Source organism: Salmo salar, chromosome 16 (genome assembly GCF_965601325.2).
Source record: "Salmo salar chromosome 16, fSalSal1, whole genome shotgun sequence".
In the NCBI taxonomy this organism is placed as follows: Eukaryota; Metazoa; Chordata; class Actinopteri; order Salmoniformes; family Salmonidae; genus Salmo; species Salmo salar.
The window spans coordinates 85,630,001-85,652,410 of NC_138306.1; the positions used below are offsets into that span (position 1 = coordinate 85,630,001).

At 43.5% G+C, this 22,410-nt stretch overlaps 1 protein-coding gene across 7 annotated transcripts in view; it reads left to right on the forward strand.

Annotated features, from left to right (window-relative positions):
* Positions 1-22,410, forward strand: part of dmd (dystrophin) — a 424,484-nt gene that overhangs the window by 113,326 nt on the left and 288,748 nt on the right. For all 7 annotated transcript variants that reach the window (XM_082963114.1, XM_082963111.1, XM_082963108.1 and 4 more), the window contains exons 3-5: positions 13,797-13,889; positions 15,727-15,804; positions 16,790-16,882. In XM_082963114.1, the coding sequence (XP_082819240.1) occupies positions 13,797-13,889; positions 15,727-15,804; positions 16,790-16,882 (264 nt within the window). The remainder of the gene's footprint in view (positions 1-13,796; positions 13,890-15,726; positions 15,805-16,789; positions 16,883-22,410) is intronic.

A 22,410-nucleotide genomic window follows, 5' to 3' on the forward strand; every position in this document is an offset into this window, starting at 1 on the left:
GTATTGTTCTGTTGAGGTCTAGATGTGTGTCTAGATGTGGGTTTGTCTAGATGTGTGTCTGTCTGGGTGTCTTTCTAGATGTGTGTCTGTCTGGATGTCTGTGTAGATGTGTGTCTGTCTGGATGTCTGTGTAGATGTGTGTCTGTCTGGATGTCTGTCTAGATGTGTGTCTAGATGTCTGTCTAGATGTGTGTCTAGATGTGTGTCTAGATGTCTGTCTAGATGTCTGTCTAGATGTGTGTCTGTCTAGATGTCTGTCTAGATGTGTGTCTGTCTAGATGTCTGTCTAGATGTGTGTCTGTCTAGATGTGTGTCTAGATGTGTGTCTGTCTAGATGTGTGTCTAGATGTGTGTCTGTCTAGATGTGTGTCTGTCTAGATGTCTGTCTAGATGTGTGTCTGTCTAGATGTCTGTCTAGATGTGTGTCTGTCTAGATGTCTGTCTAGATGTGTGTCTGTCTAGATGTCTGTCTAGATGTGTGTCTGTCTAGATGTCTGTCTAGATGTGTGTCTGTCTAGATGTCTGTCTAGATGTCTGTCTAGATGTCTGTCTAGATGTGTCTGTCTAGATGTGTCTGTCTAGATGTGTCTGTCTAGATGTCTGTCTAGATGTCTGTCTAGATGTTTGTCTGTCTAGATGTCTGTCTAGATGTGTGTCTGTCTAGATGTGTGTCTGTCTAGATGTCTGTCTGTCTAGATGTCTGTCTAGATGTGTGTCTAGATGTGTGTCTGTCTAGATGTGTGTCTGTCTAGATGTGTGTCTAGATGTGTGTCTGTCTGGATGTCTGTCTAGATGTGTGTCTAGATGTGTGTCTGTCTAGATGTGTGTCTAGATGTGTGTCTGTCTAGATGTGTGTCTAGATGTGTGTCTGTCTAGATGTGTGTCTAGATGTGTGTCTGTCTAGATGTGTGTCTAGATGTGTGTCTGTCTAGATGTGTGTCTAGATGTGTGTCTGTCTGGATGTCTGTCTAGATGTGTGTCTAGATGTGTGTCTGGATGTGTGTCTAGATGTGTGTCTGTCTGGATGTCTGTGTAGATGTGTGTCTAGATGTGTGTCTAGATGTGTGTCTGTCTAGATGTCTGTCTAGATGTGTGTCTGTCTGGATGTCTGTCTAGATGTGTGTCTAGATGTGTGTCTGTCTGGATGTCTGTGTAGATGTGTGTCTAGATGTGTGTCTAGATGTGTGTCTGTCTAGATGTGTGTCTAGATGTGTGTCTGGATGTGTGTCTAGATGTGTGTCTGTCTGGATGTCTGTCTAGATGTGTGTCTAGATGTGTCTGTCTAGATGTGTGTCTAGATGTGTGTCTGTCTAGATGTGTCCGTCTGTCTGTATGAGTGTGTGTGTCTCTAGATATGAGTGTGTGTGTGTATGAGTGTGCGTCTGAATCAGTGTCTGTCTGTATGAGTGTGCGTGTCTGTATCAGTGTGTCTGTCTGTATGAGTGTGTGTGTTTATCTGTATGAGTGTGTGTCTCTGTGTGACATCCCCCAGCATCCCCCAAAAACCTAGAGAGACACATTCTGTTATTTTCCAACTTGATTAGGGGAGGCTGGAGGTGTGCTGTTACCATGCCGACCAGGGCTCAGGTGTGGTGTGGAGGAATCTATTGAACGGCAGTCTCATCTCCCGCCTGGAGATTAAGGCAGACAGGGGCAGCAGACACACACACACACACACACACACACACACACACACACACACACACACACACACACAGGAGGAGAGAAGAGGATTGTGAAAGGGAAGAGGAGAGGAGGAATAGAGGAGGGAAGAGTTCAGACGAGGGGCAGAAAGAGGACGAGAGACAGAAGGATGAAAGTGATAATCTGAGAGAATTTGAGACAGGAAACAAGGAGTGAGAGAGGAAGAGAGAAGGAGATAGATTCTACCACACTCCCACTTTTATCCCCCTGGTAAAAAAAAACCTTGAGTGAGTGGGTGTGTGTCTGTCTGTGTCTGTGTTTATGTATAATGAGAGATAATGAGAACATATGCTTGCGTTTGAAATGGACAGAATATTGATTGCAGTGTGTATGTGTAGTATAGATTCCAGTGTGTGTGTGTTGTATAGATTCCAGTGTGTGTGTGTGTAATATAGATTGCAGTGTGTGTGTGTGTGTGTGTAATATAGATTGCAGTGTGTGTGTGTGTGTAATATAGATTGCAGTGTGTGTGTGTGTGTGTGTGTGTGTGTGTGTGTGTGTGTGTGTGTGTGTGTGTGTGTGTGTGTGTGTGTGTGTAATATAGATTGCAGTGTGTGTGTGTAATATAGATTGCAGTGTGTGTGTGTGTGTGTGTGTGTGTGTGTGTGTGTGTGTGTGTGTGTGTGTGTGATCGATTGCAGTGTGTGTGTGATATAGATTGCATTGTGTATGTAATATAGACTGCAGTGTGTGTGTAATATAGATTGCAGTGTGTGTGTAATATAGATTGCAGTGTGTGTAGTATAGATTGCAGTGTGTATGTAATATAGATTGCAGTGTGTATGTAATATAGATTGCAGTGTGTGTGTAATATAGATTGCAGTGTGTGTGTGTAATAGAGATTGCGGTGTGTGTGTAATATAGATTGCAGTGTGTGTATGTAATATAGATTGCAGTGTGTATGTAATATAGATTGCAGTGTGTGTAATATAGATTGCAGTGTGTGTGTGTGTAATATAGATTGCAGTGTGTGTGTGTAATATAGATTGCAGTGTGTGTGTGTGTGTGTGTGTGTGTGTGTGTGTGTGTGTGTGTGTGTGTGTGTGTGTGTGTGTGTGATCGATTGCAGTGTGTGTGTGATATACATTGCACTGTGTATGTAATATAGATTGCAGTGTGTATGTAATATAGATTGCAGTGTGTATGTAATATAGATTGCAGTGTGTGTAATATAGATTGCAGTGTGTGTGTAATATAGATTGCAGTGTGTGTAGTATAGATTGCAGTGTGTGTGTAATATAGATTGCAGTGTGTATGTAATATAGATTGCAGTGTGTATATATTATAGATTGCAGTGTGTATGTAATATAGATTGCAGTGTGTGTAGTATAGATTGCTTTGTGTGTGTAATATAGATTGCTTTGTGTGTGTAATATAGATTGCAGTGTGTGTGTAATATAGATTGCAGTGTGTATGTAATATAGATTGCAGTGTGTATGTAGTATAGATTGCAGTGTGTGTGTGTGTGTGTGTGTGTGTGTGTGTGTGTGTGTGTGTGTGTGTGTGTGTGTGTGTGTGTGTGTGTGTGTGTGTGTGTGTGTGTGTGTGTGTGTGTGTGTGTGTAATATAGATTGCAGTGTGTATGTAATATAGATTGCAGTGTGTGTGTGTGTAATATAGATTGCAGTGTGTATATATTATAGATTGCAGTGTGTGTGTAGTATAGATTGCAGTGTGTATGTAATATAGATTGCAGTGTGTGTGTAGTATTGATTGCAGTGTGTATGTAAAATAGATTGCAGTGTGTGTAATATAGATTGCAGTGTGTGTGTAATATAGATTGCAGTGTGTGTAATATAGATTGCAGTGTGTATGTAATATAGATTGCAGTGTGTATAATATAGATTGCAGTGTGTATGTAATATAGTTTGCAGTGTGTATGTAGTATAGATTGCAGTGCGTGTGTGTGTGTATGTAATATAGATTGCAGTGTGTATGTAATATAGATTGCAGTGTGTGTGTGTGTGTGTGTGTGTGTGTGTGTGTGTGTGTGTGTGTGTGTGTGTGTAATATAGATTGCAGTGTGTGTAATATATGCAGTGTGTATGTAATATAGATTGCAGTGTGTATGTAATATAGATTGCAGTGTGTGTAATATAGATTGCAGTGTGTATGTAATATAGTTTGCAGTGTGTATGTAGTATAGATTGCAGTGTGTGTGTGTGTGTGTGTGTGTAATATAGATTGCAGTGTGTATGTAATATAGATTGCAGTGTGTATGTAATATAGATTGCAGTGTGTGTGTGTGTGTGTGTGTGTGTGTGTGTGTGTGTGTGTGTGTGTGTGTGTGTAATATAGATTGCAGTGTGTATATAATATAGATTGCAGTGTGTGTGTGTAGTATAGATTGCAGTGTGTATATAATATAGATTGCAGTGTGTATGTAATATAGATTGCAGTGTGTGTGTGTGTAATATAGATTGCAGTGTGTGTGTAATATAGATTGCAGTGTGTGTGTAATATAGATTGCAGTGTGTGTGTAATATAGATTGCAGTGTGTGTGTAATATAGATTGCAGTGTGTGTGTAATATAGATCGCAGTGTGTGTAATATAGATTGCAGTGTGTATGTAATATAGATTGCAGTGTGTGTGTGTGTGTGTGTAATATAGATTGCAGTGTGTGTGTGTGTAATATAGATTGCAGTGTGTATGTAATATAGATTGCAGTGTGTGTGTAATATAGAGTGCAGTGGGTAAGTAATATAGATTGCAGTGTGTGTGTAATATAGATTGCAGTGTGTATGTAATATAAATTGCAGTGTGTATGTAATATAGATTGCAGTGATTATGTATTATAGATTTCAGTGTGTATGTAATATAGATTGCAGTGTGTATGTAATATAGCTTGCAGTGTGTATGTAATATAGCTTGCAGTGTGTATGTAATATAGATTGCAGTGTGTATGTAATATAGATTGCAGTGTGTATGTAATATAGATTGCAGTGTGTATGTAATATAGATTGCAGTGTGTATGTAATATACATTGCAGTGATTATGTATTATAGATTTCAGTGTGTATGTAATATAGATTGCAGTGTGTATGTAATATAGCTTGCAGTATGTATGTAATATAGCTTGCAGTGTGTATGTAATATAGATTGCAGTGTGTGTAGTATAGATTGCAGTGTGTGTGTGTGTAATATAGATTGCAGTGTGTATGTAATATAGCTTGCAGTGTGTGTGTACTATAGCTTGCAGTGTGTATGTAATATAGATTGCAATGTGTATGTATTATAGATTGCAGTGTGTATGTAATATAGATTGCAGTGTGTGTGTAATATAGATTGCAGTGTGTGTGTAATATAGATTGCAGTGTGTGTGTGTAATATAGATTGCAGTGTGTGCTTGTAATATAGATTGCAGTGTGTATCTAATATAGCTTGCAGTGTGTGTGTAATATAGCTTGCAGTGTGTATGTAATATAGATTGCAATGTGTATGTATTATAGATTGCAGTGTGTATGTATTATAGATTGCAGTGTGTATGTAATATAGATTGCAGTGTGTATGTAATATAGATTGCAGTGTGTATGTAATATAGATTGCAGTGTGTGCGTGTAATATAGATTGCAGTGTGTATGTAATATAGATTGCAGTGTGTGTATGTAATATAGATTGCAGTGTGTGTGTGTAATATAGATTGCAGTGTGTATGTAATATAGATTGCAGTGTGTATGTATTATAGATTGCAGTGTGTGTGTGTAATATAGATTGCAGTGTGTGTATGTAATATAGATTGCAGTGTGTGTGTGTAATATAGATTGCAGTGTGTATGTAATATAGATTGCAGTGTGTATGTATTATAGATTGCAGTGTGTGTGTGTAATATAGATTGCAGTGTGTGTATGTAATATAGATTGCAGTGTGTGTGTGTAATATAGATTGCAGTGTGTATGTAATATAGATTGCAGTGTGTATGTATTATAGATTGCAGTGTGTGTGTGTAATATAGATTGCAGTGTGTATGTAATATAGATTGCAGTGTGTATGTAATATAGATTGCAGTGTGTATGTAATATAGATTGCAGTGTGTGTAATATAGATTGCAGTGTGTATGTATTATAGATTGCAGTGTGTGTGTGTAATATAGATTGCAGTGTGTGTATGTAATATAGATTGCAGTGTGTGTAATATAGATTGCAGTGTGTATGTATTATAGATTGCAGTGTGTGTGTGTAATATAGATTGCAGTGTGTGTATGTAATATAGATTGCAGTGTGTATGTAATATAGATTGCAGTGTGTATGTAATATAGATTGCAGTGTGTGTAATATAGATTGCAGTGTGTATGTATTATAGATTGCAGTGTGTGTGTGTAATATAGATTGCAGTGTGTATGTAATATAGATTGCAGTGTGTATGTATTATAGATTGCAGTGTGTGTGTGTAATATAGATTGCAGTGTGTGTATGTAATATAGATTGCAGTGTGTGTGTGTAATATAGATTGCAGTGTGTATGTAATATAGATTGCAGTGTGTATGTATTATAGATTGCAGTGTGTGTGTGTAATATAGATTGCAGTGTGTGTATGTAATATAGATTGCAGTGTGTGTGTGTAATATAGATTGCAGTGTGTATGTAATATAGATTGCAGTGTGTATGTATTATAGATTGCAGTGTGTGTGTGTAATATAGATTGCAGTGTGTATGTAATATAGATTGCAGTGTGTATGTAATATAGATTGCAGTGTGTATGTAATATAGATTGCAGTGTGTGTAATATAGATTGCAGTGTGTATGTATTATAGATTGCAGTGTGTGTGTGTAATATAGATTGCAGTGTGTGTATGTAATATAGATTGCAGTGTGTGTAATATAGATTGCAGTGTGTATGTATTATAGATTGCAGTGTGTGTGTGTAATATAGATTGCAGTGTGTGTATGTAATATAGATTGCAGTGTGTATGTAATATAGATTGCAGTGTGTATGTAATATAGATTGCAGTGTGTGTAATATAGATTGCAGTGTGTATGTATTATAGATTGCAGTGTGTGTGTGTAATATAGATTGCAGTGTGTGTATGTAATATAGATTGCAGTGTGTGTTTAGTAGCTCCACTTCACAGTTAGAAGCCAGCGATGCCAAAATATACTGCTCAAAAAAATAAAGGGAACACTTAAACAACACAATGTAACTCCAAGTCAATCACACTTCTGTGAAATCAAACTGTCCACTTAGGAAGCAACACTGATTGACAATACATTTCACATGCTGTTGTGCAAATGGAATAGACAACAGGTGGAAATTATAGGCAATTAGCAAGACACCCCCAATAAAGGAGTGGTTCTGCAGGTGGGGACCACAGACCACTTCTCAGTTCCTATGCTTCCTGGCTGATGTTTTGGTCACTTTTGAATGCTGGCGGTGCTTTCACTCTAGTGGTAGCATGAGACAGAGTCTACAAACCACACAAGTGGCTCAGGTAGTGCAGCTCATCCAGGATGGCACATCAATGCGAGCTGTGGCAAGAAGGTTTGCTGTGTCTGTCAGCGTAGTGTCCAGAGCATGGAGGCGCTACCAGGAGACAGGCCAGTACATCAGGAGACGTGGAGGAGGCCGTAGGAGGGCAACAACCCAGCAGCAGGACCGCTACCTTCGCCTTTGTGCAAGGAGGAGCAGGAGAAGCATTGCCAGAGCCCTGCAAAATGACCTTCAGCAGGCCACAAATGTGCATGTGTCTGCTCAAACGGTCAGAAACAGACTCCATGAGGGTGGTATGAGGGCCCGACGTCCACAGGTGGGGGTTGTGCTTACAGCCCAACACCGTGCAGGACGTTTGGCATTTGCCAGAGAACACCAAGATTGGCAAATTCGCCACTGGCGCCCTGTGCTCTTCACAGATGAAAGCAGGTTCACACTGAGCACGTGACAGACGTGACAGAGTCTGGAGACGCCATGGAGAACGTTCTGCTGCCTGCAACATCCTCCAGCATGACCAGTTTGGCGGTGGGTCAGTCATGGTGTGTGGTGGCATTTCTTTGGGGGGCCGCACAGCCCTCCATGTGCTCGCCAGAGGTAGCCTGACTGCCATTAGGTACCGAGATGAGATCCTCAGACCCCTTGTGAGACCATATGCTGGTGCGGTTGGCCCTGGGTTCCTCCTAATGCAAGACAATGCTAGACCTCATGTGGCTGGAGTGTGTCAGCAGTTCCTGCAAGAGGAAGGCATTGATGCTATGGACTGGCCTGCCCGTTCCCCAGACCTGAATCCAATTGAGCACATCTGGGACATCATGTCTCGCTCCATCCACCAACGCCACGTTGCACCACAGACTGTCCAGGAGTTGGCGGATGCTTTAGTCCAGGTCTGGGAGGAGATCCCTCAGGAGACCATCCGCCACCTCATCAGGAGCATGCCCAGGCGTTGTAGGGAGGTCATACAGGCACGTGGAGGCCACACACTACTGAGCCTCATTTTGACTTGTTTTAAGGACATTACATCAAAGTTGGATCAGCCTGTAGTGTGGTTTTCCACTTTAATTTTGAGTGTGACTCCAAATCCAGACCTCCATGGGTTGATAAATTGGATTTCCATTGATTATTTTTATGTGATTTTGTTGTCACCACATTCAACTATGTAAAGAAAAAAGTATTTAATAAGATTATTTCTTTCATTCAGATCTAGGATGTGTTGTTTAAGTGTTCCCTTTATTTTTTTGAGCAGTGTATATTACATGCATGTTTAGAGAGAGAGGGACAGAGAGAGTGAGAGCGTGGAAGACAGAGAGAGTGGAAGACAGAGAGAGTGGAAGACAGAGAGCGTGGAAGACAGAGAGTGGAAGACAGAGAGTGGAAGACAGAGAGTGGAAGACAGAGAGTGGAAGACAGAGAGTGGAAGACAGAGAGAGTGGAAGACAGAGAGAGTGGAAGACAGAGAGAGTGGAAGACAGAGAGAGTAGAAGACAGAGAGAGTGGAAGACAGAGAGAGTAGAAGACAGAGAGAGTAGAAGACAGAGAGAGTAGAAGACAGAGAGAGTGGAAGACAGAGAGAGTGGAAGACAGAGAGAGTGGAAGACAGAGAGAGTAGAAGACAGAGAGAGTGGAAGACAGAGAGAGTAGAAGACAGAGAGAGTAGAAGACAGAGAGAGTAGAAGACAGAGAGAGTGGAAGACAGAGAGAGTAGAAGACAGAGAGAGTGGAAGACAGAGAGAGTAGAAGACAGAGAGAGTAGAAGACAGAGAGAGTAGAAGACAGAGAGAGTGGAAGACAGAGAGAGTAGAAGACAGAGAGAGTAGAAGACAGAGAGAGTGGAAGACAGAGAGAGTAGAAGACAGAGAGAGTAGAAGACAGAGAGAGTGGAAGACAGAGAGAGTAGAAGACAGAGAGAGTAGAAGACAGAGAGAGTAGAAGACAGAGAGAGTAGAAGACAGAGAGAAAACATGGTGTCCATTCTCTCCAAACCTCATTAATAGTCCCCTCCCACTCTCCCTCTTTTAGTCAGAGTTCAGATGTGGCAATAGGCTCATCTTTTCTAAGGAAATCAATTCGCCGCCCCCAAGGCATTGTGGTCTGTCTGGAGACCGAGGTCTTTATTGAGTCACTGGAAGAGGCATGGGGCGGGACACACACACACACACACACACACACACACACACACACACACACACACACACACACACACACACACACACACACACACTACGCGAGGGGGGGGGGGGGGTCGGGCTCAAAGGGGTAAAGCCAGCATGCCAACCCAAGGGCACGGCCGTGGACAGACTGCCTAGAGATAATCCTAACATAAACAAACAAACTGGAAGAGAAGGAGGGAGGGAAGTAGAAAGGTAGGGAGGGAGGGAGAGATGTGGAGTGGGAGGGACGGAGGGAGAGAGGGGGGGCAGAGGGGGAGAGGGGGCGAGGCAGAAGAGGGAGGGAGGGAGGGAGGGAGGGAGGGAGGGAGGGAGGGAGGGAGGGAGGGAGGGAGGGAGGGAGGGAGAGAGAGAGAGAGGGGGAGAGGCAGAGGGAGGAGGGAGGGACCCACACTCCTGCAAAGGGGTAAAGCCAGCGTGCCAACCCAAGGGCACGGCCGTGGACAGTGGACAGCCTCCCCAGAGATAATCCTAACATAAACAAACAGACTGGAAGAGAGGGAGGTAGAAAGGTAGTGCGGGAGAGATGTGGAGAGGCAGAGGAGGGAGAGAGAGAGGGGGAGAGGCAGAGGAGGAAGGGAGGGAGAGAGAGAGGGGGAGAGGCAGTGGAGGGAGAGAGGGGGAGAGGCAGAGGAGGAAGGTAGAGAGAGAGGGAGAGGCAGAGGAGGGATGGAGGTAGTGAGAGAGAAGGGGAGAGGCAGAGGAGGGAGGTAGAGAGAGAGAGGGAGAGGCAGAGGAGGGAGGGAGAGAGAGGGGGAAAGGCAGAGGAGGGAGGGAGTTAGTGAGAGAGGGGGAGATGCAGAGGAGGGAGGGAGGGAGAGAGAGAGAGATATGGGGAGAGGCAGAGGGAGACAGACAGACAGACAGACAGACAGACAGACAGACAGACAGACAGACAGACAGACAGACAGACAGACAGACAGACAGACAGACAGACAGACAGACAGACAGACAGACAGACAGACAGACAGACCCAGGAAGAGATCTGTGAACTGTAGAGTTGAACAGCGCTAGCCTGAAATTCACACTGAATCACTCAGATTCACTACTGTTTCAGACAGTGAAGTAATATTCAGTTTGGATCTGATTCCAAACCAGAGCAGGAACATAGACTTGGCAGTTTTAGCAGACATGATAAGTACAGATGTATAATCTTAATTTGATCTCTCTTTTGTTGATGAGAATTTTACTGCACTGCAGGAAATGCAGAGGAGCTTTGTGATTGACATAAATTGACTGGAAACCTACACCAACACACGGTCATATTAACGGTATTGCACTTTTCATGTAGCCTACTTTAGGTCAGCTAACAGCCTCACCTCCATCAAGCAATATTATTGACTAAACATTCACATCATGTTGCTGCAGGATTATTTAGCTGTGACAATACAGGTCAAATGAAAGACCCTACATCTGTAGCAGTACAGTGTAGAGAATAGGCATGGAGATGAGGGAACACTTATATTAATGAAATCACAGCATGCATCCCAAATGGCACCCTATTCCCTATATAGTGCACTACGTTTGACCAGGGCCCATGGCACTATAGTCAAAAGTAGTGCACTATATAGGGAATAGGATGCCATTTAGGAGACAGACGTACTTTACCCTCTGACTGGGAATACTTGTGAAATGAAAGATGATTTTGCGGGAAAAACATTATGTTTCTGTTCGGAATGTCTTTTCATTTTGATTTCCGATGCATAAAATAACGATCTGGAAGTTATTATGAAGTCTGCAGCGGAAGACATTCATCACAGAACAGGCCTTCAGAGGTTAACCAACCCTTATATAGATACCAGTACATCCTTTAAACTAGATTAGATAACTGACTGTAGCTACATCTCTCTGTGTTAGTATTGGAGATATGTCTTCTCTCTGTGTTAGTATTGGAGATATGTCTCTCTGTGTTAGTATTGGAGATATTTCTTCTCTCTGTGTTAGTATTGGAGATATTTCTTCTCCCTGTGTTAGTATTGGAGATATGTCTCTCTGTGTTAGTATTGGAGATATTTCTTCTCTCTGTGTTAGTATTGGAGATATGTCTTCTCTCTGTGTTAGTATTGGAGATATGTCTCTCTGTGTTAGTATTGGAGATATTTCTTCTCTCTGTGTTAGTATTGGAGATATTTCTTCTCCCTGTGTTAGTATTGGAGATATGTCTTCTCTCTGTGTTGGTATTGGAGATATGTCTTCTCTCTGTGTTAGTATTGGAGATATGTCTTCTCTCTGTGTTAGTATTGGAGATATGTCTTCTCTCTGTGTTAGTATTAGAGATATGTCTTCTCTCTGTGTTAGTATTGGAGATATGTCTTCTCTCTGTGTTAGTATTAGAGATATGTCTTCTCTCTGTGTTAGTATTGGAGATATGTCTCTCTGTGTTAGTATTGGAGATATGTCTTCTCTCTGTGTTAGTATTGGAGATATGTCTTCTCTCTGTGTTAGTATTGGAGATATGTCTTCTCTCTGTGTTAGTATTGGATATATGTCTTCTCTCTGTGTTAGTATTGGAGATATGTCTTCTCTCTGTGTTAGTATTAGAGATATGTCTTCTCTCTGTGTTAGTATTGGAGATATATCTCTCAGTGTTAGTATTGGAGATATGTCTCTCTGTGTTAGTATTGGAGATATGTCTTCTCTCTGTGTTGGTATTGGAGATATGTCTTCTCTCTGTGTTAGTATTGGAGATATGTCTTCTCTCTGTGTTAGTATTGGAGATATGTCTTCTCTCTGTGTTAGTATTGGAGATATGTCTCTGTGTTAGTATTGGAGATATGTCTTCTCTCAGTGTTAGTATTGGAGATATGTCTTCTCTCTGTGTTAGTATTGGAGATATGTCTTCTCTCTCTGTTAGTATTGGAGATATGTCTTCTCTCTGTGTTAGTATTGGAGATATGTCTTCTCTCTGTGTTGGTATTGGAGATATGTCTTCTCTCAGTGTTAGTATTGGAGATATGTCTTCTCTCTGTGTTAGTATTGGAGATATGTCTCTCTGTGTTAGTATTGGAGATATGTCTTCTCTCTGTGTTAGTATTGGAGATATGTCTCTCTGTGTTAGTATTGGAGATATTTCTTCTCTCTGTGTTAGTATTGGAGATATTTCTTCTCCCTGTGTTAGTATTGGAGATATGTCTTCTCTCTGTGTTGGTATTGGAGATATGTCTTCTCTCTGTGTTAGTATTGGAGATATGTCTTCTCTCTGTGTTAGTATTGGAGATATGTCTTCTCTCTGTGTTAGTATTAGAGATATGTCTTCTCTCTGTGTTAGTATTGGAGATATGTCTTCTCTCTGTGTTAGTATTAGAGATATGTCTTCTCTCTGTGTTAGTATTGGAGATATGTCTCTCTGTGTTAGTATTGGAGATATGTCTTCTCTCTGTGTTAGTATTGGAGATATGTCTCTCTGTGTTAGTATTGGAGATATTTCTTCTCTCTGTGTTAGTATTGGAGATATTTCTTCTCCCTGTGTTAGTATTGGAGATATGTCTTCTCTCTGTGTTGGTATTGGAGATATGTCTTCTCTCTGTGTTAGTATTGGAGATATGTCTTCTCTCTGTGTTAGTATTGGAGATATGTCTTCTCTCTGTGTTAGTATTAGAGATATGTCTTCTCTCTGTGTTAGTATTGGAGATATGTCTTCTCTCTGTGTTAGTATTAGAGATATGTCTTCTCTCTGTGTTAGTATTGGAGATATGTCTCTCTGTGTTAGTATTGGAGATATGTCTTCTCTGTGTTGGTATTGGAGATATGTCTCTCTGTGTTAGTATTGGAGATATGTCTCTCTGTGTTAGTATTGGAGATATGTCTCTCTGTGTTAGTATTGGAGATATGTCTTCTCTCTGTGTTAGTATTGGAGATATGTCTCTCAGTGTTAGTATTGGAGATATGTCTCTCTGTGTCAAGTATTGGAGATATGTCTTCTCTCTGTGTTAGTATTAGAGATATGTCTTCTCTCTGTGTTAGTATTAGAGATATGTCTTCTCTCTGTGTTAGTATTGGAGATATGTCTCTCTGTGTCAAGTATTGGAGATATGTCTCTCAGTGTTAGTATTGGAGATATGTCTCTCTGTGTCAAGTATTAGAGATATGTTTTCTCTCTGGGTTAGTATTGGAGATATGTCTCTCTGTGTCAAGTATTGGAGATATGTCTTCTCTCTGTGTTAGTATTGGAGATATGTCTTCTCTCTGTGTTGGTATTGGAGATATGTCTCTCTGTGTCAAGTATTGGAGATAATTCTTCTCTCTGTGTTAGTATTGGAGATATGTCTCTCTGTGTTAGTATTGGAGATAATTCTTCTCTCTGTGTTGGTATTGGAGATATGTCTGTCGGAGTGTCATGATGTGTGGACCTTGCTCAAAGGCACAAGGACAGGATATTATGGTATTTAGGGTCTGAAACCAGAAAAACCAGCACATCTCCCATTTTGTCTTGCTCTGCTCAGGATTTGAACTGACAACGTTCCTGTGTAACCTGTAGTGATGTGTTGTGCCCTGTTTCCCCAGGCAGGGAAGCCCCCCATCCAGGACCTCTTCACTGACCTGTGTGATGGCCGTCGCCTGCTGGAGCTGCTGGAGGGACTGGCAGGGCACGAGCTGGTCAGTCATGTCATCATTATCCTCCTTACCTCCTAACCCCATTCATCTCCTCTCTTTCTTATCCTCCTGGCCCCATGTATCTCCCTCACCTCCTCACCACCTCACCTCCTTATCCTCCTAACCCCATTCATCTCCTCTCTTTCTTATCCTCCTGGCCCCATGTATCTCCCTCACCTCCTCACCACCTCACCTCCTTACCTCCTAACCCCATTCATCTCCTCTCTTTCTTATCCTCCTGGCCCCATGTATCTCCCTCACCTCCTCACCACCTCACCTCCTTACCTCCTAACCCCATTCATCTCCTCTCTTTCTTATCCTCCTGGCCCCATGTATCTCCCTCACCTCCTCACCACCTCACCTCCTTACCTCCTAACCCCATTCATCTCCTCTATTTTTTATCCTCCTGGCCCCATGTATCTCCCTCACCTCCTCACCACCTCACCTCCTTATCCTCCTAACCCCATTCATCTCCTCTCTTTCTTATCCTCCTGGCCCCATGTATCTCCCTCACCTCCTCACCACCTCACCTCATTATCACCTAACCCGATTAAACACCTCTCTTTCTTATCCTCCTGGCCCCATGTATCTCCCTCACCTCCTCACCACCTCACCTCCTTATCTCCTAACCCCATTCATCTCCTCTCTTTCTTATCCTCCTGGCCCCATGTATCTCCCTCACCTCCTCACCACCTCACCTCCTTACCTCCTAACCCCATTCATCTCCTCTCTTTCTTATCCTCCTGGCCCCATGTATCTCCCTCACCTCCTCACCACCTCACCTCCTTACCTCCTAACCCCATTCATCTCCTCTCTTTCTTATCCTCCTGGCCCCATGTATCTCCCTCACCTCCTCACCACCTCACCTCCTTACCTCCTAACCCCATTCATCTCCTCTCTTTCTTATCCTCCTGGCCCCACTTATCTCCTCACCTATTATACCAACCTGTTGTCTTTCTCCTTACATTTCTTCTCCTCCTCCTCTCCTCTATCTCTGTCCTAAACTTTATACAAGACCTTTTATTGTAATATAAACCTCTTTCAGCAATGGCCCTGAGCAAGGTCTTTAATATCATGTTCAGGAAATAAAGCCTCTGTGTGTTCTGAAGGATCTCTTCTCTTCTGTGTGTGTGTGTGTGTGTGTGTGGTGTGTGTGTGTGTGTGTGTGTGTGTGGGTGGTGTGTGTGGGTGTGGGTGTGGGTGTGTTTGTTCTCTCTCTGTGTGTGTGTGTTCTCCCGCTCTCTCTCTTCTGTGTGGGTGTGTGTGTGGGTGTGTTTGTTCTCTGTGTGTGTGTGTGTGTGTGTTCTCCCGCTCTCTCTCTCTCTCTCTCTCTCTCTCTCTCTCTCTCTTCTTGATGTGTGTGTGCGTGTGTTCTCTCTCTCTCTCTCTCTCTTTCTCTCCTTGATGTGTGTGTGTGTTCTCTCTTATCTTCTTGATGTGTGTGTGTGTTCTCTCTCTCTTCTCTTCTTGATGTGTGTGTGTGTTCTCTCTCTCTCTCTTCTTGATGTGTGTGTGTGTTCTCTCTCTCTCTCTCTTGATGTGTGTGTGTGTTCTCTCTCTCTCTTCTTGATGTGTGTGTGTGTTCTCTCTCTCTCTCTCTCTCTCTTCTTGATGTGTGTGTGTGTTCTCTCTCTCTCTTCTTGATGTGTGTGTGTGTTCTCTCTCCCTCTCTTCTTGATGTGTGTGTGTGTTCTCTCTCCCTCTCTTCTTGATGTGTGTGTGTGTTCTCTCTCCCTCTCTTCTTGATGTGTGTGTGTGTTCTCTCTCCCTCTCTTCTTGATGTGTGTGTGTGTTCTCTCTCTCTCTCTTCTTGATGTGTGTGTGTGTTCTGACTCTGCAGGTGAAAGAGAGAGGATTCACGCGCGTCCACTCGCTAAACAATGTCAATAGAGCGCTGCAGATCCTACAGAAGAACAATGTACGTATTAGTGAACAGATCACACACTGAGGAGGAGAGGAGAGGGGGGAGGAAGAGAGGAGGGGGAGAAGGAAGAGAGGAGGGGGAGAAGGAAGAGAGGAGGGGGAGAAGGAAGAGAGGAGGGGGAGAGAGAGAGGAAGAGAGGAGGGGGAGAAGGAAGAGAGGAGGGGGAGAAGAGAGGAGAGGGAAGAAGAGAGGAGGAGAAGGAAGAGAGGAAGGGGAGGAAGAGAGGAATAGAGGAGGAGGAGAAGAAAGAGAGGAGGAGAAGGAAGAGAGGAGGGGGAAGAAGAGAGGAGGGGTAGGATGAGAGGAGGATGAGGAAGAGAGGAGAGGGAGATAGGAGGGGGAGGAAGAGAAAAGGAAGAGGAAGAGTGGAGGAGGAAGAGAGAATGGGGAGGAAGAGAGGATGGGGAGGAAGAGAGGAGGAGGAAGAGAGGAGGGGGAGGAAGAGGAAGAGTGAGAAGATGACAAGGAGAGGAGGAGAATATCTCTTCTGTTATATTAGGGATATATGACTGCATGTCTATGAAAGCGTATGTAAGCAGTAGAGCGTTCAGTATGGTGTGTACATACAGTATGTTAATGCATTAGTTTCCATCAGTCAAGGGTTCTGGAGGTGGTAGAAAGTAAACAGTAGATTACATTTATCTCAGCTCTCTCTCTCTCTGTCTCTTTCTCTCTCTCTCTCCCTCCCTCCTCCCTCTCTCTCTGTCTCTGTCTCTCTCTCTCTCTCTCTCTGTCTCTCTCGCTCTCTCTCCCTCCCTCCTCCCTCTCTCTCTCTCTTTCTCTCTCTCTCTCTCTCTCTCTCCCTCCCTCCTCCCTCTCTCTCTGTCTCTGTCTCTCTCTCTCTCTCTCTCTGTCTCTCTCTGTCTCTCTCTCTCTCTCCCTCCCTGTCTCTCCCTCCCGGTATCTCCCTCTATCTCTCCCTGTATCTCTCCCTCCCTGTATCTCCCTGTATCTCTATCTCCCTGTATCTTCTCTGCAGGTTGAACTGGTGAATATAGGAGGAGCCGACATTGTTGATGGGAATCATAAACTGATTCTTGGACTCATTTGGAGCATAATTCTCCACTGGCAGGTCAGTTAGTCACCCTGTGTGTTGACCAGTACATGTATTGTAGATCAGTCCATCCTCCCTCATCCTCATCACCCCTCTCTCATCACCCATCTCTCTCCCCCTCTCTCATCACCCATCTCTCTCCCCCTCTCTCATCACCCATCTCTCTCCCCCTCTCTCATCACCCCTCTCCCCATCCTCCCTCATCCTCATCACCCCTCTCCCTCCCCCTCTCTCATCACCCATCTCTCTCCCCCTCTCTCATCACCCCTCTCCTCATCCTCCCTCATCCTCATCACCCCTCTCTCTCCCCCTCTCTCATCACCCATCTCTCTCCCCCTCTCTCATCCCCCATCTCTCTCCCCCTCTCCTCATCACCCCTCTCTCTCCCCCTCTCTCATCACCCCTCTCCTCATCACCCCTCTCTCTCCCCCTCTCTCCTCCCCCTCTCTCCTCCAGCAACACTCAGTCATAATGACTTAATCAATCCACAGGAACATTTACATAGAATTAATGATGTGCTTAATGGGGAAATCTCCATTGGATTTGAATATTTGACGTCTTAAACATACAGACAGTCGGTGTGTGAAGAGCGAAGAGGCCCAGTCAATTAGACAGTCAGAGACATTAGTGGGGTATCTCAGAGTTGGGCTTCGTCATGGAATGAATTAGTGTGGAAATGCAATGCAGTGACCTACTCCCAAATGAGGGACGCTCGGTCTGTACCCAGAAGGCCGAGCACCGAGCGCTGGGTTGGGCTACACTGTTGGAGACGAATCACTAACTAATGAACTTGCCTGGAAGTATGGGGATTGGTGAGGAGTCTCTGTGTGTGTATGGTGTGTGTGGGTATGGTGTGTGTGTGTGTGTTTGGTGTGTGTGTGGGTATGGTGTGTGGGTATGGTGTGTGTGTGTGTGTGGGTATGGTGTGTGTGTGTGTGTATGGTGTGTGTGTATGGTGTGTGTGTATGGTGTGTGTGTGTGTGTGTGTGTGTGTGTGTGTGTGTGTGTGTGTGTGTATGGTGTGTGTGTGTGGGTATGGTGTGTGGGTGTGGGTGTGGTGGGTGTGGTGTGTGTGTATGGTGTGTGTGTGTGTGGGTATGGGTATGTGTCGGTATGGTGTGTGTGTGTGTGGGTGTGGTGTGTGTGTGGGTGTGGTGTGTGTGTGGGTGTGGTGTGTGTGTGGGTGTAGTGTGTGTGTGGGTGTGGTGTGTGTGTGGGTGTGGTGTGTGTGTGGGTGTAGTGTGTGTGTGGGTGTGGTGTGTGTGTGGGTGTAGTGTGTGTGTGGGTGTGGTGTGGGTGTGGTGTGTGTATGGGTGTGGTGTGTGTGTGGGTGTAGTGTGTGTGTGGGTGTGGTGTGTGTGTGGGTGTGGTGTGTGTGGGTGTGGTGTGTGTGTGGGTGTGGTGTGTGTGTGGGTGTAGTGTGTGTGTGGGTGTGGTGTGTGTGTGGGTGTGGTGTGTGTGTGTGTTTGGTGTGTGTGTGGGTGTGGTGTGTGTGTGGGTGTAGTGTGTGTGTGGGTGTGGTGTGTGTGTGGGTGTGGTGTGTGTGGGTGTAGTGTGTGTGTGGGTGTGGTGTGTGTGTGGGTGTGGTGTGTGTGTGGGTGTAGTGTGTGTGTGGGTGTGGTGTGTGTGTGGGTGTAGTGTGTGTGTGGGTGTAGTGTGTGTGTGGGTGTGGTGTGTGTGTGGGTGTGGTGTGTGGGTGTGGTGTGTGTGTGGGTGTAGTGTGTGTGTGGGTGTGGTGTGTGTGTGGGTGTGGTGTGTGTGTGGGTGTGGTGTGTGTGTGTAGTGTGTGTGTGGGTGTGGTGTGTGTGTGGGTGTGGTGTGTGTGTGGGTGTAGTGTGTGTGTGGGTGTGGTGTGTGTGTGGGTGTAGTGTGTGTGTGGGTGTGGTGTGTGTGTGGGTGTGGTGTGTGGGTGGGTGTGGTGTGTGTGTGGGTGTGGTGTGTGGGTGGGTGGGTGTGGTGTGTGGGTGGGTGTGGTGTGTGTGTGGGTGTGGGTGTGGGTGGGTGTGGTGTGTGGTGGGTGTGGGTGTGGGTGGGTGTGGTGTGTGTGGGTAACCACAGGGTTGTCTGTGCATGTCCCTTTGGTGGGAATTCACTTCATTTCCACATGACTATGGGACTTTTAATGGGCCTCTCTCTGACGCAGACAATGTAAAAAAAATCCTGTGTGTGTGTGTGTGTGTGTGTGTGTGTGTGTGTGTGTGTGTGTGTGTGTGTGTGTGTGTGTGTGTGTGTGTGTGTGTGTGTGTGTGTGTATATAAATCATTTTAGCTCCCTCCTGGCCTATATCTGTCAGTCAGTTGAATGGGGTTATTATAAAGGCTGTGATTGGCCAGACTAATATTTATTGGGTGTGATTGGCTAAGATAATATTTTATTGGCTCCGATTGGCCAGGCTAAGTATTCCCGGGCCCGTAATTGGATGCAGTCCCTCAGATAGATGACTTCTGGAGGTTTGTTGGCCCTTATTCTCTGGTCGGATAATGTTTTTATAGTCAGAAACTGGAGAAACGCATAGGGATTGTGTGTGTGTGTGTTAGAGAAAGGAAGGAAGGAAGGAAGGAAGGAAGGAAGGAAGGAAGGAAGGAAGGAAGGAAGGAAGGAAGGAAGGAAGGAAGGAAGGAAGGAAGGAAGGAAGGAAGGAAGGAGGAAGGAAGGAAGGAAGGAAGGAGTGTATCCATGTGTGTATACCCAGCAAACCAAAATTGTTTCTGTGAAGGTTCCCAGAACATTCGTTAGATGATTATTTTTGTATAAAACAGTCGCCTGATGTTGAAAGAATGTTCCTAGAACACCTGTAATCTGTTCTTTAAATGTTCCCATAATGGTTCGTTAGGTTGTGGGAACAGTCTAGTTGAGAACATTGTGGGAACATCACAAAATAAATGTTCCCAAAACACAAAAACTGTCCAGTCGTGCAGATCATTATACAACGTTTCCTTTAGGGTGCAAAAAATATTCACCTGATATTACAAGAAGGTTCACAGAACACATTTTGTCTGTTCTTTAAAGGTTCCCAGAATGTTTCATTAGGTTGTGGGAACATTGTGTGGACATGACAAGAGATATGTTCCCAAAACAAACAAAAAAACTGTCCAGTTGTGCTGACATTCATAAAGTGTTTTTATCAGAGTGAACAAAACATTCCTTTGATGTGGCAAGAATGTTGACAGAACAGCCTTTCCCAGAACATGTAATTAGGTTGTGGGAACAGTGTGGGAACATTACAAGAGATATGTTCCCAAAATAGAAGATATGCTCAGTTGTGATGACATTCATAAAATGTTTAAGTTAGGTTGCACAGGACATTCCCTTAATGTTGTAAGAATGAAATAAGTCTGTTTTTATGATGTTCATAGAATATTTGTTTTCGGTTTAACATAATATTCCATTGATGTTCACACAATATACATTTTAGCTTGTCTTGGATATCCTCAGAACATTTAGAAAATGTTATATTTAAGTTTGACTGAATGTTAATGCAGATTGGAGTACATCTGAACAGCATTTAACCACATAAAAACAACCATATTATGAACACTTCCTATATGCAAACAATCTGCACATGTGAGTTTTGAACTTGCAGAGTTTGGTTCCCTAGCCAAAGTATTTACCCTCTGTGCCACCAGGGGACAGCTATGGCCTTATGGGTTTTTTCCAGTCAAATATGGCCAATCAGGTTCTGTGTCCTGATTGACCGTGTTGGACTGAAGAAACCCCACATGGTCACAGCTGTCCCCTGGTGGAGCGGAGGGTTAATTATCTGGCTGAAGTTCTTAAGATTGCAGGTTTAATCCCACATATTCTGTAACCATGTTTGTTTCGAAAAAAAATTTGAAATTGAGGGTCATATGCACTGAGTATACAAAACATTAAGAACACCTGCTCTTTCCAGGACGTAGACTGACCAGGTGAATCCAGGTGAAAGCTGTGAACGTGTGGTTGAATCTGGATTGAAATTCACTGCTCGACTGACAGACCATTTCCGGGTTTAGAAAAAATATATATATTTTATTTTTATTTAACCTTTATTTAAATAGGTAAGTCAGTTAAGAACAAATAAAAAATAAAAATAAAAATGTAGGACAAATCACACATCACAAGAGAGACAACACAGCACTACATAGAGAGAGACAACACAGCACTACATAGAGAGAGACAACACAGCACTACATAGAGAGAGACAACACAGCACTACATAGAGAGAGACAACACAGCACTACATAGAGAGAGACAACACAGCACTACATAGAGAGAGACAACACAGCACTACATAGAGAGAGACAACACAGCACTACATAGAGAGAGACAACACAGCACTACATAGAGAGAGACAACACAGCACTACATAGAGAGAGACAACACAGCACTACATAGAGAGAGACAACACAGCACTACATAGAGAGAGACAACACAGCACTACATAGAGAGAGACAACACAGCACTACATAGAGAGAGACAACACAGCACTACATAGAGAGAGACAACACAGCACTACATAGAGAGAGACAACACAGCACTACATAGAGAGAGACCCAAGACAACAACATGGCAAGGCAGCAACACATGACAACAACCTGGTAGCAACACAACATGGTACAAACATTATTGTGCACAGACAACAGCACAAAGGCAAGAAGGTAGAGACAACAATACAGTACATTACGCAAAGCAGTAATTCTTACTGTCAGTCAGAGTGTCCATGATTGAGTCTTTGAATGAAGAGATGGAGATGAAACAGTCCAGTTTGAGTGTTGGTTGCAGCTCGTTCCAGTCGGTGGCTGCAGCGAACTGAGAAGAGCAGCGACCAGGGAGATGAGAGAGGCCATCTGACTTGTTAAGCTCATTGTTACTCCTGAAAAGATTTAGTCTTGCCATAACAAAGGGGTTGAATTGACTCAAGACATTTCAGCTTTTCATTTTTTATTAATTTGTAAAAATGTTAAATAACATTATTCCACCTTGACGTTATGGGGTATCGTGTGTAGGCCAGTGACAAAACATCTCAATTTAATCTATTGTAAATTCAGGCTGTAACACAACACAATGTGGGAAAAAGTCTGTACTTTCTGAAGGCACTGTATCTCTTGTAATGTACCCAGACTGTTCCCACAACCTAACGAAAATGTTCTGGCAACGTTTAAAGAACCACAAAAGGCTGTTTTGTCAACATTCTTGTAACATCAAAGGAATGTTTTGTTCACCATGATACAAACATTATCTGAATGTCAGCACAACTGGGCAGTTTGTGCCTTGTGGAAAGATATCTCTTGTCATGTTCCCACAATGTACCCACAACCTAATGAAACATTCTGGGAACCTTTAAAGAGCAGACAAAATGTGTTCTGGGAATGTTCTTGTAACATCAGGTGAATGTTTTTTGCACCCTAAAATAAACATTGTAGAATCATCCACACAATTGGACAGTTTTTGTGTTTTGGGAATATGTCTTTTGTGATGTCCCCACATTGTTTCCACTAGACTGTTCCCACAACCTAATGAAACATTCTGGGAACCTTTAAAGAACAGATGAAATGTGTTCTGGGAAC